Below are 17,789 nucleotides of genomic sequence, written 5' to 3'. Positions count from 1 at the left end.
CCCTGATATGTGCTGCCCACTAAGACATTTAGATTATTGCTAGTGAAATTATAAACCTATAAAACATCAGAATTCAGCTTGTAATGAATAGCTGCTGTGCAAATGAGCTCTTATAAGCTTATCAGTCGTAACCTGAGTTAACTAGTTATTTTAAGGAGATTGGGTGGAGTTGGAGGGTTTTGTTGAGGACATTGGGTGGAGTAACGGGTTTTGTAGAATAGATGGGGTGGGGTAATGTGGTGTTGAGGAGATGGGGTGGAGTAAAGGGGCATTGAGGACATGGAGATAGAGTAACAGGTTTGTTGAGGAGATGGGGTGGAGTAATGGGCGTAGAGGGACATGGGGGTGGAGTAATTGGTTTGTTAAGGCCATGGGGATGGAGTAACATATTTCTTGTGGGGATGGGGTGGAGTAACAGGTTTGTTGAGGACATGGGGTGGAGTAACGTATTTGTAGAAGAGATGGGGTGGAGTAATGGGGCATTGAGGACATAGAGATGGAGTAACAGGTTTCTTGATGAGATGGGGTCTAGTGATGAGCGTTGAGGACATGGGGGTGGAGTTACTGGTTTGTTAGGGACATAATCTGCATGGAGTAACAGATTTCTTGTGGAGATGGGGTGGCGTGATGGGTGTTGAGGACATGGGGGTGGAGTTACTGGTTTGTTAAGGACAGGGATGGAGTAACAGATTTCTTGTGGAGATGGGGTGGAGTCATAAGTGTTGAGGACATGGGTTGGAGTTATGGGGTGTTGAGAAGATGGGGTAGCGTAATGGGGTTTTGAGGACATGATGGAGTAACGGGTTTATAAAAGAGATGGGGTGGAGTAATGAGGTGTTTAGGACATGAGGATGGAGTGCCGGGTTTGTTGAGGAGATGCGGTGGAGTAACAGGTTTGTTGAGGACATGGGGTGGAGTAACGGGTTTGAAGAAGAGATAGGGTAGAATAATGGGACGTTGAGGTGTTGGGGTGGAGTAACGGATTTGTGGAGTAGATAGGGGGGAGTAATGGGACGTTGAGGACCTGGGGTTGAATAAGGGGTTGGTTGAGGAAGTGGGGTGGAGTCCTCCAAAAAGGAGAGAGAAAAGTCACTAATGCTCCTTAATAAGAAGGGGTGTCTGGATACTTTTGGACAGTCTCTGGACATACGGTACTTAAAGATTCTTTCAGAAGTAGCGGCACGCGCCTGTGCCTGTTACCTCCCCTCCCTCTCCACTTGTCTGACTGAAACATTGTAAGACGCGACTTCAAGCACGAGACCAATTAGTACGAGACGAAGCAAATGCGCGGGAAACTCATCAGCCACGGCCGCCTTCTCCACCTTATTGTACCAGTTGAATAAAACACGCGCGCGCGCGCACACACACACACACAGCCACTCAGGCGCTTGCTGCTAATCAATTTAGCGGCAGATGTGCGAGAATAATAGATGAATGCGATGTGTAATCCAACGCACCTGCTCCTTCACCGGAGCGCCCATTCGGCCTCAAACGGGCTCGCGCTGCAATGAAAGCGCTTTAATTAAAAGGCCATTGAGGCGGAGCCTCTCATCAGGTCCCCGCTGCTATTTATAACAGCGAACAGCAGCGCGCGCGTTTCTGATTCCTGCCTTGCTCATCACGCGCCGTGCAGCACCCGTCCATTATATTTAATATAAACAAAAAAAAAAACAACAACAAAACTCGAGCTTGTCTGCTAAACGTGAGCTCTGATTCCTAGCATTGCGCTTAATTATTATTATTTTTTATTTATTTTTATTTTTTTTTAAGTTATTCGGCGATTTAGACAACACATGCAGCTGTCACTACCGATGTGATAGCTTTTTTGGGGAGGGGGGCGGTGCGACGTGCCTGGAGCCGCGCTCTCCTGTTGCGCATGCGCGATTCTGTAGCGAGAGGGGAGTCCCGGACCGTGTTTAACCCCTTTTTGGGGCCAAGCGCTAATACACGCGCCGCTGGAGGTCCTATACGTCTCCCCAGTGCCCAAACACCCCGACACGACCCCCACAACTCACCCTACCTCAACAACCTGAGGAGGCGGAAGCTGCCGCTTCTTTACGCGCACACACATACACGCGCGCGCGCCTGCACTCGCTATTTCCTCGCCTCCGTCGCGCAGCGCACGGCACTTGCCAAAGCTGCGCGAGGCGAGGGCGGCGCGTGCGGCAGATCAGTCCTCGAGCGGCGGCTGCAGTGAGCGAGCCGTTGACAAGGAGGGACGAAAAAGAGGAGTAGGAGGAAGGGGGAGGCGGGGAAAAGACCGCGCGCGGAGAGAGAAAGAGAGCGAGAGAGAGAGAGAGAGAGAGAAAGAGAGAGAGTGCGAGCGCGTGCGCGCCCGCGCTTGTTTCCTCTATGCCGTCGGGGCGAGCAGGGAGAGTACGCGTGCGGCGTTCGTGACGGCGAGAGTGGCGCGCGCGGCTGCGGGGCGGATGGATGGCCCCGGCATGGAGGAAGAGGAGGTGGGGGCTCCGCTCCCTCGCGTCCAGACGCGGCGGCGCAGGAGCCGCTGCCTGGCCGGCACGCCGCTCGCGCGCGTCCCCTGCGAGGACGAGTTCGACTGCCGCGAGCTCGAGGGCCTCTTCCAGAAGTACAACCTGAAGCTGGAGCAGACCGCCACGCTCAAGGCGCTCGCCGTGCTCATTGTGGCCGCGTCGGCGCTCGCGCTCGTCGAGCTCCTGTCGGTGGGCTCGCGCTTTACCGTGTCGGCGGGCTCGCACCCCGTGCACTGCGTCATCTTCGCCTCGCTCTTCATCGTGGCAAACGTCAAGTACCTGCAGGTGACGCAGCTGCAGCAGATCGCGCGCCTCGCGCTCCTCTTCAGCTTCACCTTCGCGCTCCTCTGTTGTCCCATACCGCTGGCGCTGGCGCGCGCGCCCCGACCCGCCGATGCTACTGCTGTGGCGTCGGCGGGCTGGTCTACGGTGTCGGCGGCGGCGCCCGAGCAAGGCGTGTGGCAGCTCATGCTCGTCACGTTCGTGGCGTACTCGCTGCTGCCCGTGCGCACGCTGCTGGCCGTGCTCTTCGGCGTGCTGGTGGCCGCGTCTCACTTCATCGTGACGGCCACGTCGGTGACAGCACGCAGGCCGCGCGTCTGGACTCCGGTAAGCCCACATGAAACGCACACGCAACGCACACGCACGCGCACGCATACACGATGTGTTCACTATTAACTTTGTAACTTTTAGCAAAAGCTGCATGTGCATGCATGTTCTGCCTGGGCAATGGCGCGAGGACGCCGGTGCTGTTGTGTTTACATTCCGTGCCCACCATACACGTGCATAATGATGTTTTGCGTGTCCATGCCTATGCCTATGTGTGTATGCAGAGGGTTTCAGCGCGGTGCCAAACGCCCGCGAGCGCACGAAGCCCCCCCTCCCCCTCTCTTAGACTCTTTAATACTTACTAATAGACACTAATATAAGACACACTAATGCTGTTTAACAATAAGGTTTCTTTTACCTCGTTAAAACCAGAGTTGTAACACCCCCTAACACACACACACACACACACACATGCCCAGGACAGTGTTACTCACGGCCTGACACCCAGTCCTTATCACTCTCACTCACCCAGTCACTCGCTCTCACTCGATGCCTGCACGCTAAACTCGACCTTGCGGGCTGCTCGTTGGCCCCACGATCACGGACCCCCTCGTGGGCATTAAAATCAAATCGATGACGGTGTGACCTCCGCGCTGCTGTGCCGTCTCTGTCTGGCCTGTCTGTTCTGACCTTATGCGCAAGGCAAGGCCACGGCCATCACATCTCATCCAGTCTGGTGCTGTGTGTGGGAAGCCAAGGCTCCATCACTGTTTCATAAGCCTTAAGCTGTTAATCTCACACTCACTCTCCACTGTGAACTTAAGAGAAGGTGTAGGCACTACTAGTTTTATCCATATTATTATTAATTTCTCACCATTTATATCAGAGCTGTTTATAATGAAGCACCAACACCGTGAGAAGCCAGCGGCAGTACTGTTAGTCTTGAGATGTGGATTTGGATCATTCAGCTGGCTAATTACCACAGACAGTCTCCGTAAGGCACAAAGTTAAAGATGAAACTTTTTTTTTTTTAACGTTTTCAATACTTTTAGAATGAAAAAAGCCAAGGAGTGCCATTCAAAAACCTGGACACCCCAGAGTTTTGAGCTCCCAAATAACCTTTACCAAGATCTCAGACCTTAATTAGCTTGTTAGGGCTATAGCTTGTTCACAGCCATCATTAGGAAAGGTCAGGTAATGCAAATTCCAAAGCTTATAAATACTTTCAAACCTGGTTCCAACAATCAGCAGCCACGGGCTCCTCTAAGCAGCTGCCTAGCACAAAAATGTTGCTCCAAACAAGGTAGAAGAAGGTTATAAGAAGATGAGCAAAATTGTTAGTAGCAAAGTAGTAGCTTTTTCCTCGGAATGAAGGGCAGTTAAGAGGAATAGTGGAGGTGGCGACGAGGTCTGGAAGATCAAGACAACTTTCAGACAGAACTTCATCCTCATAGGATTGCTAGGAAGGCTGATTAAAAGCCCTATGTGACTGCAATTAGTCTTCAGGAAGATTACCAGACTCTAGAATGGTGGTGCACTGTTCTACTATGCAGCGACACCTGCACTAATATGAATCAGAAGGTGCCAGCTGAAGGTTTTGCCATGGCCCTCAACCTAAACATAGCACTACTACTACTACTACAACTAAGCACTTTGCATTTTGTAAGGAAAAATGGGAGAAAAGTAGACCCCCCCCCCCAAAAAAAAAAAAAAAAAATGTTTACAGGGTGTGATACTTGCCAAAGGGGTTGTTACTAAACACTGGTCATGCAGGATGCCCAAAGTTACCTTTGGGCCCTTTTCCTTTTTTGTTATTTTGAAACTAGTGGAAAATAAAAGATGGAAATGAAAAAGGAATCTCAAAAATGATTTAATTCATAACTTTATGACTTAACCAGGAGGGCCCAAACTTTTGCATGACACTATATACAAACTAGTAGAAGTCTGTTGGAAGTTAGGTTTCTGTGCTGCAGATGTGGCAGATGAGATCAGCTTAAAATGATGGAGTAGTCCTTTAATATCATGGGCAATAAGGGGCAGATAATAGAAGAACTTCAGACTGCTAGGAATATCAGCTCTGATTTGTCTTACTCATAATAACCACCACATTATCTCCTAAACAAAACAGTACAGTGAAATGCAACATTAATGATTTCAGGACTGGTGTTTTTAATTGAGAACACTCTCAACTCTCACTCACAATTAATAACTGGTATTTTTTCCACCGCTGGGACTTAACTGAAAATGGTAGGAGGAAGTAGGAGGAAGGGTATTGTGTCACATCGCAAAGTAGCAAAACATGGAGATACCAGGTTTTCTCTTCCTCCAGAATTCATTTGTCATAATCATGAAGTGCTTTACGCCTGAAGAAATGTCAATGCATTACTTCTGTCCAGTGACTAAAGGCTAATACCATTGCGACTGAGCACATTTGGTCCTGGCATGCAGAACTGACTGTCACCTTCCTTTTTCTGTGGAGTGTCGATAAGGTTAAAGGTGTTACCCAATCCATAGCTGAGGATCAATAACTTATGCCCTTTACACAATCCACCAACTGCACTCTATAATCTGAGTGCTTGCGATAATGAATGGCTTCTGTCTATGTGCCTCTGTGTTCTCTGTCCTGTCCAATGCTCTTATGGCCCTTTTACGATGCTGTAGGGTGGAATTTGAAAATGCAATACGTGAATGGCTATTGATCGTCCAAGATGGGCTCTTTTTTGTAAGCCTTGTCAAGAAAATACAGACCAAAAGGCAAGGTTATCAATGTAATATCATCTGTCTTTTTTTGTTCTTCCTCGTAAAAAGAGGGGGACCATGCTGCACTAGTTTAACCCTTATGCTGATAATAAAGAGTTTACTAGTCTGCCTTTTATTTATCTTGTATCCTTTTATTAATCAAATCAAATCAAATTTATTTGTATAGTGGGTTTTACAACTATTGCAGCTTTACATAATCAGTAATTAGTGAAAGACAAGAAATCAACAACATGAAAAATCTAAGACCCCCAGTGAGCAGCCAAAGACGGCCATGGCAAGGAAACTATTTATAAATTATTGCTAAAAGTCTCCAGACCACCCAAACTGTTGTACTGCTGAGGTGTGCAGCATTTTCATAATCATAATATAATAATTATGGTGTAGCATAACTTCATATAGTCATAGCAGAGATGGTCAGAGTAATGAGAGTAATGATGGTTTATAGTGGTAATATTAATAGTGGCAGATAGTTAAGAGTTAATTTAGGTTTTATTAATATTCCATAATAATATAGTGACAACCACATTTACCATTTGTGTTGGACACAGATGGAGTTTGACCTCCTTTAATCCATCTGTACAGCAAACACACACACTCGCTAAGATAGTGAGCACACATGCATGGAGCCATGGGCAGATTAGGGGCCTTGCTCAAGGACCCAACAGTGGTGGACATTCACAGCTTGGTAAATGCAAGTATTGAACCCACAACCCTGTCATTAATAACCCAGTACTCTACCCACTGAGCCACCACTGCCCCTCGCTGAACCACTACTGCCCCAAAGAAGGAAGTTTAAAATGAGTAGTGATAGATTAGTGAGATATTAATAGACGTTATGAAATACCAACTGGAGCACAAGCCGAAGAAAACAAGTGAATAAGAATATACTTTATACTTCACTATTAAATTCATTAAACACAAACATTACCTCTTTAGTGATCTTAGTGTCATGCTGAACATGTGTGCTCAACACGTTCGCTCAGGAACTGTCACAGCGCATCCAACAATAAGGACAGCACAGAAAGCACCAGTTACCTGTGTCTATTTTGGTGAAATTTGAATCTTGCCGCTGTCTTATCAGAATTTCATGAGAAACACACCATTATGAATTATGAATATGGATATACAAATGACAACAGCATTACAGTGACATTGTGGCTGCATGTATATTTAAAGTCATTTCTAGAGTTATACTGTGGAGCATTTCTGTGTGTTGTGAGTTTGTACATTCTAAATACCGCCTCAGATCAGGGATTGGGTTACACCTCTTGGATTACACCTCTAGGCAAACCACGGCTGACCAACAAATATGACCACTTTGACCATGGTGACAGACAACTGCTGCACCACTCTCAGCACTACACACTTTGCTATCCCGTAGCTATGAAGAGCGCCTAATTCTAGTAAAGCAGAAGCTGATTTTTTTGCGACTAGTATACTTCACATTGCATGGAAAACCATAACCAGGTATATAAATAGTCATCATAAATGGTGGTCTTGTGGTTCTGCCGTCCTCGTGTGCTTGTACCCACTGTGACCACAAGGCTGTATAGTTTCCTGTTTCTCATTATGGTGCTAAAAACATACACACGTGTGCCCTCTATTGGGTCTCATTGCGTTCTTCGACGAGGACTACATTAATCTGGGTTCAGTGATTGCCTTACCCAAAATTCTGTGAAATACAAACCAGGACAAGGTGAAGGGTTTATTTACAGCTGTCTGATCAACATGTGAGTTAAAATGCGTTTATTGTGAATTGTGTCACTGTAAACAAGCAAATTAGAGAGTATGGTCAATAATGATTTTGCTGGGTATGGCACATTCAGATGCTACACTTCGGCTTGTTCCAAATAGAGAACTAGAAATGTTCTAGCACAATATTTAAAGACACTTTTTACAAAGTATGATATGTATCGCAATATTTTGTCATGTAGACAAAATGCACCAATAGGGTAAAAACAAAAACTGCTATCCAAATACTGTCCCATACTTAAAATATGCTTCACTCTAGTGAATTAAATACACTCTTTGTAATGAAATGTGCAGTAAATCAGTGTTCTTTAAGCACTGAGATATTTACAATACACTCATAACAATTTATCATTTATCATGATTAAACATTGTCATATTGCCCAGCTCTACCTGGAACCCTCCAGGTCTCTTGTAGAGGTCTGTGCAAGACCTCTTTTTAAAAACCTGGCTTTTGCAAGAGTTTGTCTCGCTCCCACCTGCTCCCAGAGAAACCGCTTGTCCAACCTTTGTCCAGCTCCCACGCACAACCTAAACATTTCAGCCTGTTCTCACCAGTCCCATAAGGCCTAACCAACATTGATTAGTTGACACAGTCTATCCACACATGAATGGATTTCTCCTAAAGAAAAATATGGAATTATTATTACCTTTGTTGCTATTATTAGTTACTATTTACTTTTATTTCAAACACAAAGCAAGAATGAAACCACAGAGCATGTGAGATGCAGAGAGATGTGTGTCTTGGCACACACCCTACACGAATTCAGTTTATTAATATCTCAGGGGCTCTGAGTGGTCCAGCAGACTAAGGCACTGCCACTATGACCTGAAGATCGATGGTTCATATTCTGGGTCATGATACCTGCCATCAGCAGCCAGAGCCAGAGAGAGCACAGTGGGCCTTGCTCTCTATGGGCTAGGAGGTTACTAAATTAGTAAATGCTGGTATTTGTTGTTCATCTCTGTAGCTGTTACTTTGTCAAGAGCGACGTCAGGTTGATTCATGGTTGGAGGTGGTGCTGTTAGAGCATCCACACAGCTTGGGACAGATGTTATATATCCTTCAGGATAAGGAGGAGAACATCAATAAGGATGTAAGCTACGCTTCTCTAGCACCCCCTGGTAAAAACTGTAATCTGTTCATTAGATTTACAGCGTAGGATTAAACAATATTTGCTTGTTTTGATACTGGTGCGTATGAGTCTAAACTGAGACATCCTAATTTGATCTAAATGGAAAAAATGACTGCTTAAGATATGAGGATGGTTCTTGAGACAGCATGTAAAGCCCCTTACTGCCATTTTTCTGAGTTGTGTAATCGGCTCTCTAGAATTGGGGAGGAAAATTAATTTCTCAAAAATAAAATGTATATCTCACACAAATCCCTTCCCTGCCTGCACTGTGCTGGGCAAATGCAAGGTATTGGGTGAATACCACAGGAGTTCAGACGTCTAGTGTGGTTTTGGAAAAGGACTGCTGAGCTTAGGGCATCTTTTAGGAGGTGTTTTTACTCAACATGACCGGTTTAATTTTTCTAGAAGAAATGCCGCCCCCCTTAAGTTGAGATTCTGATTGTTTTTGCCCCTGGGTTTGAGGGTCTGTCTCTCCCTGCCTGTAGGTCAGACGTCTGTGTAGTTTAAGGACATAAGAGTTCTGGACATCAGAAAGTGGTGGGGCAGATGCTCGCTCACCCCCTGGTTCTGGCGGCCATGTTTCAGATCGGATTTATTGAGAAATGAACCCAGTAACCCCTCTCTATGCAAATAAGCGTCCCCCTCCCTTCTCTCTCTCTCTCTCTCTCTCTCTCTCTCTCTCTCTCTCTCTCTCTCTCTCTCTCACTCTCTGTCTAATCCTCCATCGCTTTCTCACTCCAGCATCCTCCTCACATATCTGTCTGTCGTTTACACCTCCCACCGTTTGTCTGAAAGTTGGTGTTCTGGTGCTGAATACTGATTAAATGTCATGAACACACAAACACACACACACACACACATGCAGCAAGATGACCCCGTTTCCTCGGTGTGCTTGTAGCTGGTGGCGAACGCAGTGCTGCTGGTTGGTGTGAACCTGTCTGGTGTGTTTGTGCGGGTCCTCACTGAGCGTGCCCAGAGGAAGGCCTTTCTACAGGCCAGGAACTGCATCCAAGAGCGCCTGCAGCTGGAAGACGAAAATGAAAAACAGGTCAGAAAAATACACACACGCTCACACACACACAGAAGGCGTGCGTGGATGCAAGCACGCTAGATTGCGCAAGCCAAGACACTGGCACAGTGTTTCCAATCAGCTGATCAGGGATCTTATTTTCTCCTTCAAGTTAAAAAGTCACAATTTTGACAGGTAATTACCTTGCAAGATTGCCTTCAGCCCCCCCCCCACCCCCTGACTGCCTTAAAGGTCAAGCTTTATCTGCAAACACACACACACATTAACACACACAGTGATTGAAATCCGGGGTGCTAGGTTAGTGGGCTGCCTGAATTAGCATTCTGCTCATGCAGCTGTAAGGCTATTAAAGGAGGACTCCACCAGGTTTCAACTAAATCTTTATCTTCTGCATCTGAGAGATATGTGATCGATTGCCATTTCGAATAGTTTTCTGCTTCTAATGAAAGAGCAGAAGATCTAACATCTCAAAACATGCATGTAGTAGAATTCTGAAGAATTCTGCCTATTGGCTTGTACTGTGCGCATTTCAGTCATTGGGTTTCCCATTGTTTTACTAAGTACAGGGAAAACACAATAGCCTTACTGGGCCGGACTCCTCCAGCACCTACAGACTGGCCGTGTTGTAAGGAGCAAATAACAGTCCAGAAACCTGTTTGCTCAGTCATGAACAAGGAATAATGGCCTGTGTTACCATTTGCGTAATATCTGACACTGTCGTCCTAGATTTGCATGATCCGTAACACAACACTGCCCTGTGAAGCATACCGCTGTAAATATCCTGGTAAAAAATAGATGTGGAGTTTATTATCTGTCATAAGATGTCCTCAAATATATCTGGTTCCACATACAAGTGATTAACATGCTCTTCATGTGCACCCTGAATATGGTTAAACAGACTTGAGCTTCATAGCAAACATCTAAACAGTGTTTGAGAAGAACTTATTTTGCAGTGTGAATGAATTAGCCAATCACAGTAAAGGACAGATATAGATATTAATGGCATTTAAAGGAATGATTTACTAGAAAAAAATAAGTCATCAGTCATCAGCACAATCCCGCAGTTTATGTCAAGTGCTGGGACTCTGTATATACACTATATGGACAAAAGTATTGGGACACATGCTCATTGTTTCTTCTGAAATCAATGGTATTAAAACAGTTTATCTTGCTTTTGTTGGAGTTACTGCCTCTACTGTCCAGAGAAGACTTTCTATTCGATTTTGGAGGATTGCTGTGAGAATTTGATTGCGTTCAGTGACAAGAATGTTAGGGAAATTGGGATGTTGGATGATCACCACCCCGACTCATCTCTAACTCCCCAACTCATCGCAAAAGTATTGGATCATTCCAGCTACTCCACAGTGGATGGGTGCAGCTAGTAGCTGAATGCATTCAAGGGGTGTCCACAAACATCAATATTTTATGTTTATTTATGTTTTTGTGTTTTATTAAACAGTATGTCTGTCTTTTATTTGATTGCATGGCTGTGATTCTGAGATTTTCAGTTTTCTTTGTAGCACGAGGCATTTTAACACCCAATCCTCCTGTGTGAAAAGGGGACTGCCTCCTTCCTACTCTCTATAGAAGCAATAACTACAAATGCTGCCTATAGTTGTTAAGTAGTGTTTTACAAGGCTGTGGAGGAATTTTGGTCCACTCCTCCATTTCAATAGGGTGAGATAAACTTGCTTGGTGCTTTGTATCATTGTCTTGTTGCATAACCCACCTGCACTTCAGCTTTAGGACAGATGACCTGACACTTTAGATTCATCTGTCCATAACACATTGCTCTAGAACTCCAGAGAATGACTTAGACTTTCTTGGTGAACTGTAGACAATAATTTCTATTATTCCTGGTTAGCAGTAGTTTCCACTGTGCTATTCAACGAGTTCCAATACCTTCCAGTGTTTTCTAATGGTTTAGTCAAGAACACTGACCATAACTGAGGCAAGGGAGACCTGCAGTTCTTTAGGTGTTGCTCTTGGTCATTTTTTGGATGATTTCATGGTTTGCTTTTGCAGAAGTCAGGGGAGGTCATCTAATTCAACTAATTTTAGCTGTTCCTATTGTTATGTCTCTTACTGTAGTTCGGTGGAGTCATAACTTTATATAATAACTTTTGAACCTTTTCCAGACTGAGCCCTGAGGAGTCTCTCTGTTACGTGATGTGTCTGATTGGACAACCTGTGTGCTGCCAAATTCACTCTGATTTAAAGGCCAAAAGTTAGGTTTAGATTAGGCAGGGCTGGCCCAAATTAAGGCTGTCTGTTAACTGAAGCATTCGTGCTGGTTACAGATCTGTGATCCTACTCCTGTTTTCACACCTGAATATTGCAGAATTCATACTATGCAAGTAGGGCCGATTCAGACATATTTGAATGAATCCCAATCCAGTTCTCAGTCTATGTTTTAACCACAGTGTCATCTGGTAACTTCAAGGCCCCATTAACAGACATTACTGACCAGGTGGCTGCAGCAGTGCGGACAATCTCAGAAGGTAAATAAAGGAGTTGAGAACCTGCAGTGTGAAGCTATTTTACAGTGGGACATGTATTACCTGAAAAATCAGACATTATCACTGAACTACCACTGAAACACTCTGTTTTACCTACTTTACTTGTATTTAAACCAGCACTGAAAAGCTCATTCAGAACTGAGTGGACTCACACATGCTATAAAAACTCAAAACAGCACATTCACCCACTATAAACCAGCTATTTCACACCAGTAGTAGACGAACAACAACTACAGATATCAGTCCAGAGTGTGTAACCACTACACACACAGTGATTAGATTGCAGTGTTGCAAAGGAGCTGAGAGCTGGGAGGAGTCAGGGAGGAGAGTCAGATTGAATTATAAAATATTAAACACTATAAAACAGTAATTTTAAGAAATGACTAAACATAATCAATCAGTCCAGAATGTCTTATTACGGAAACTGCTACTACAAATAGTGATTTTATCCCAGTAGTTATTAGCTAGCAACATTCTATCTAAACTGTGTGACTGTATTATTTATTTATATAATGTATATTACATAAAAATATCCATTTGTGAAAATTCTGAAATTCTGATGGGGCAAACAATGTTTCATGACGCTGTAGCTATCAAGCGGCCTGACGCACTAGAGGAGAATGACAACATATCTGCACCACACATATCATTTTTCAGAACTATATTGACCCCACACGCTGATTAGTTGCTCATCAAAGGAAATTTGAACCTGAGCTGCCTCACTTGAGTAATGCGGTGGATTAACACGGAGCAATTTGTCAATTAAGCAGAACGAAGCGAGAAATGAAGAGATGTAATACGTCTTCTTTCTAACTACACTACAGATGACACCTTCTCACTTGTTCCTTAGCGACTGAAATTGGTTATAATTGTTTGCACATGACTCATCCACCTCCTACCTAACAAACTCCCCAAATAGAAGGTAACACCACCCACTCTATACATTAACACACACTCACATTAACGCATACACAATAAACACCTTTATCAGTATAGGCTAGTGCGTAGGCCCACTCAACTCAAACATTTGCTCATGACTACATTATATGACAGCAATGTCTATCCCATAGGCATAGGAGCACTTATCAAGTGTGTGGTCAGTGGAGTTTAGGTGGTGTTAAAGTGGTCTACCACAAGGAAAACAGACGAAAACCTGAAAATGCGTGTTTTAAGACTGGCTTGTACTGGACCCTGAGAAACAGTGTTTGCACTGAATTTCTCCAGTATATATTACGTAGTATTTTTAGTCATATATTTAATATGTAGTGTTAAGTGTTAATATTCACACAACGCTGCTGTCTAATGAAAACCATGTATCTTTTGTTTTTATCAGTTTTTGGTTTTCTCCATGGTTTGAACCCTGTAGCTTCTTTTGTACCCATTGTAAATAACTCTAGATTAACAGACCAATAGAAATGCTCTAAATTAATTGGAATATACTCTTATTTTATATTGACTTCTATTCATAGTTAAGAACATTATTGCCTTATCCTGTAAAGTCACCTGTTTAGAGATACATGTTTTTCATTGGACAGTTTTTATTGGCTATATGGTGACATTTGTAGACTGATGAAAAGGGAAGGTTTTAATTGCAAAAAGCATTAAATGCTTTTTTAATCTAATTTGCACTTTAACTTTACACTTTAGGTGCCTTATGATCCTTATCGTGGTGTTTGAGAGCAAATCTATGTAAAAACGTTTATTGCAATTTATGTGTAATAGCCAACAACCCAAGCTGTTGTGAATGGATATTAGACTAACATTCTAATGGATTTAGAATGTTAGTCTAATATCATGCAATGAAAAACCTTTACATTTATGTGGGAATCTTAATGAAGGCAGTGGTAGTGTTTTAAAATAGTTCTTTTATTATAGAATTGCATAGTAGAAGAGATAGTGTAGAGATACGTACTGTTATAATGAGTAAAGTAAGGGGTGTAAGGATGCTATGCTAAATTTCCTGGAGATGATTTAAACCTGAGGGAATATTGGTGATATGAAGTAAAGAGTTGACCCCTTGTTAACCCCTTGAACAGCCTGTGTCCAAAAGTTCTATTACCCGGGAATAGCCCCACCAGTTTCTACAGAAGTCCCTGTAGTTACTGAGTAATACACCTTAGTGTGTGATAAGCCTTGCTGCGTTAAGAGTTAAACTAAACTGGGCCTGACCTCACTCATATGACACTTAGTGAAGGACTATGCAGACATAAGGGGGAATAGAGAAACCGTCTGGTCAGAAATATCTATTGTTCAAAGTTAGCACAATGCTGCGGCCGAGTCGAAAGAGGTTGAGGGAATTTACAGCCACCAATCCTTTCAACAGAAACGTATTGTCAGCTTCTCAGTGGTACTTCTGCAAAGTACTGTGGTTGAACCTTGAACAAAAGACAACATTTCTGACCAGATGATTTCTCTTCCCTGTTTTTTCCCCTGCTTGGTCCTTTACTTTCAGGAGTCAGGTGAGTCTGGTCTTGCCTATAGTTTACTGCTGACTGTTCGCATTACTTCACCAAATTCTTCTTTAGTCTGCACTCAACTGATGATCAAGCACTCCACTTGCTTTGCCATAGTGTAAAATTCAGTGTACCCTAGTGTTTGAAATTAATATTTGTAATAATATAAAACTAATTTAATTGAAGACAAATAAACATAAAATATCATAATATAAGCATTGTAAATAAATATTCTCTTTAGCAATTCCCCTAATAAAATGAATCCAATGAATTCTATCCACTCAATAGAAAGAAGTTCAGAATCAGTTTCTCAGTAGTGCAGTTTTAAAAGGCCACGGAGAATCTCAGTAGTAGAGCAAGACATGTGTGCACTGTTGGGGATCAGACCCATCTTAGAAGCATAATCTCTCTGGTGTGTGCACTGCAGCTCTTTTTCTCCTGCTGGTTGTGTGTCAGAACCACAACTGTTATAGTGCTGTTGTGTAAAGGCCTTTAGCAAAGCAAATGCAACTATAGGCCGCGTCTCAAGTTTCAAAGAGATCTTAACGTCTGTAAGAGCAGGTGTCCTGACTCACTGGTAGCAGCTTGCCTAATCAAGAAGACATTTATCACCTGCTTTTAGTACCGTGTGGTTGATGATGAACTGTATGCGTTTCCACGGAAACTTACCTCTGCCATGCCAACCAACTTCAGTGCCGAGCTGTGATCTCCCACTGATATCGCCCACTTAGCAGCAATCAGAAAGTTAACGAGCCAGCCCTCATCAGCCTACAAACACGTGTACCTCAGATCCGTCCAACACAATCCAAATAGGTTGTTAAAACAGGTGGATGGATGGATGAGTAATTTGGCAGATAGATGGATGGGTACAGTGGTAGAGATGTGGTACAGATGGTAGGGGCCATTTTCACGGTCAGTATACTGCAGGACTAAAACTCTTGCTGTTTCATTTGATGGTGTTACATCAGTATTTTCAGATGTGAACTCAACAGGTCAGTAATGTAATGTAATAAATCGCTATTATAAAGCCTGTTGGAACAGGCATTGAAGACACCCTGACCTCACTAATGTTCTTGTTGCTGAATAGAATCAAATGTAATTAAAAGCCATCCATGGACAGTAGAGGCAGTAGCATTTTTAAATACCCTTGATTTTACAAGAATGAGCAGTGTCCCAATACTTTTGTCCATATAGTTGTTATGAACAGATGTGGAGGGTCCAAAAAGGTCAGTGTTATGGGAGGGGAGTTGATTATGTAAATCTGTGTTTATCATTCCTCTTATAGGAACGCCTCCTAATGAGTCTGCTGCCCAGAAACGTTGCCATGGAGATGAAGGAGGACTTTCTTAAGCCACCAGAAAGAATCTTCCACAAGATCTACATCCAACGGCATGACAACGTCAGGTAGAGAGAGAGAGAGAGAGAGAGAGAGAGAGAGAGAGAGAGAGCGAGAGTCATTGCCTTTCTCTGGTGGCCTAAAAGCCTACTCACAATACCTCAATACAGCACTCACGTCCTGAATGGGAGCTAATTGACAGTTCATTGAGTTTTTTGCAGACTGGGCTATAGGTGTCAGTTCTATTGCACTTAAACGGGAATGTGAATGCTGTGTGAGTCAGCAGGAGTCAACAGCTCTCCACACGCACAGGCACACTCTTGAGCCTGGCACCCAGCCAGCGCCTGCACGGCACCCAAAGCTATCGCTATCAACTGAAGAGCTGCTCAATTAACTCGCACTGCCCACACAAATACACTGAGAGGGAGAGAGAGGGCAGAGGGTGTCATCGCACAGACAGCACATATGCATGAAAACACTCGTGTGTGTGTGCACTAACACACACACACATACACGCATTTACCCCAGAGACATGTCTCAGTCTGCCAAGCCATTTGTAAGTGAACGATGATGTGTGCAGACATCTGTCCTGCCCTAAAGAGCAGTGTGTACATGTGTGTGGCAGTGATGTAGTGTGTTGGAGCGCTTCATCAGGGACCTCCAGCAGCTGTAAGGTTTACTGGTTTAATCTCAGGAGTGGCATAAGGAACGCTGACCTTCTGAAGTGTCCTTCCACTGACCACTGCTGTTGTACCCTTGATTAGGTCACTTTAGCCCAAGTTCCTTTGCAATATGGCATGAAAAAAAGAGCCTGGGCCCTACAGCTCGTTTCTACTGACTAACTTTATGCCGTGTTGATCCCAACACAGATTGCAGATGTTTAGTTCACACCATCCTCCTTCTCGTACGTTCATTGAAAATGTCCTTTCAAACTAAGAAACTTTTAATTATGATTTTTTTCCGGGATGTTTAAAAAGCACTGATATGACGGGCTCCAAGTGTCTCAGTTATACCACTATGGCCCCTTGGGTCGCGGGTTCAAATACAGAGTCATGCCAGTTTAGTCCCAGAGTGCACAGTTGGCCATGCTCTCTCCTTGTGGGTAGATGGTGCTCACTCCCCTCATCACTCTTAAGCTATGTTGGCTGGCACAGGTGGTGTGGTGGTTCTGGAGACCCAACGCTTTTCTCCGAACGTGGCAGCTGCCCGGCGGCTGTTTGAAAAGAGGTCATATGTAGACAGGGAGTTACGAACAGGTGGGTTAATTGGCAGTACCCAAAAAAGGGAAAAACTGACAAATTAAAAAAAAAAACACAAAACATTAATTTAGGGAGAGTGAGGAGGGAAGGTTGTAATATGGGATGAACTGTAAAGCTATTTATCAGAAATAAGCTACAGAGATGGTATCACAGTTGTACACACTCATCACCCTCCTGAGCTGACATGTGTTAGTATCAAACGATACTAGTTGTATCTATGTGTTATCAGAATTGCAAGATAATGAAATGTTAGAATTGTCTGTGAATTACCATCATCTATCATTAAAACGGTCACAGTCACGGCCTAATCTAATGTGCAGTTATTGCTAGCTGAAGTAACAAACACACGTCTTTTTTTTTTCCCTTTCAGTATCCTGTTTGCAGACATCGTCGGGTTCACCAGTTTGGCTTCTCAGTGTACGGCTCAGGAGTTGGTCAAACTACTCAACGAACTCTTTGGGAAGTTTGATGAGCTCGCTACAGTAAGTGCCCATGCTAATGTCTGA

General features: G+C 43.8%; 1 protein-coding gene across 1 annotated transcript in view; it reads left to right on the top strand.

Moving 5' to 3' along the window:
* Window positions 1-2,008: 2,008 nt before the first annotated feature.
* Window positions 2,009-17,789, top strand: part of adcy1a (adenylate cyclase 1a) — a 44,394-nt gene continuing 28,613 nt past the window's right edge. The window contains exons 1-4 of the mRNA XM_072681617.1: window positions 2,009-3,101; window positions 9,585-9,734; window positions 15,974-16,092; window positions 17,654-17,765. Of these exons, the coding sequence (XP_072537718.1) occupies window positions 2,430-3,101; window positions 9,585-9,734; window positions 15,974-16,092; window positions 17,654-17,765 (1,053 nt within the window). The 5' untranslated portion in view covers window positions 2,009-2,429. The remainder of the gene's footprint in view (window positions 3,102-9,584; window positions 9,735-15,973; window positions 16,093-17,653; window positions 17,766-17,789) is intronic.

Source organism: Salminus brasiliensis, chromosome 1 (genome assembly GCF_030463535.1).
Source record: "Salminus brasiliensis chromosome 1, fSalBra1.hap2, whole genome shotgun sequence".
NCBI lineage: Eukaryota > Metazoa > Chordata > Actinopteri > Characiformes > Bryconidae > Salminus > Salminus brasiliensis.
This window is presented reverse-complemented; position numbering and strand designations above follow the sequence as displayed.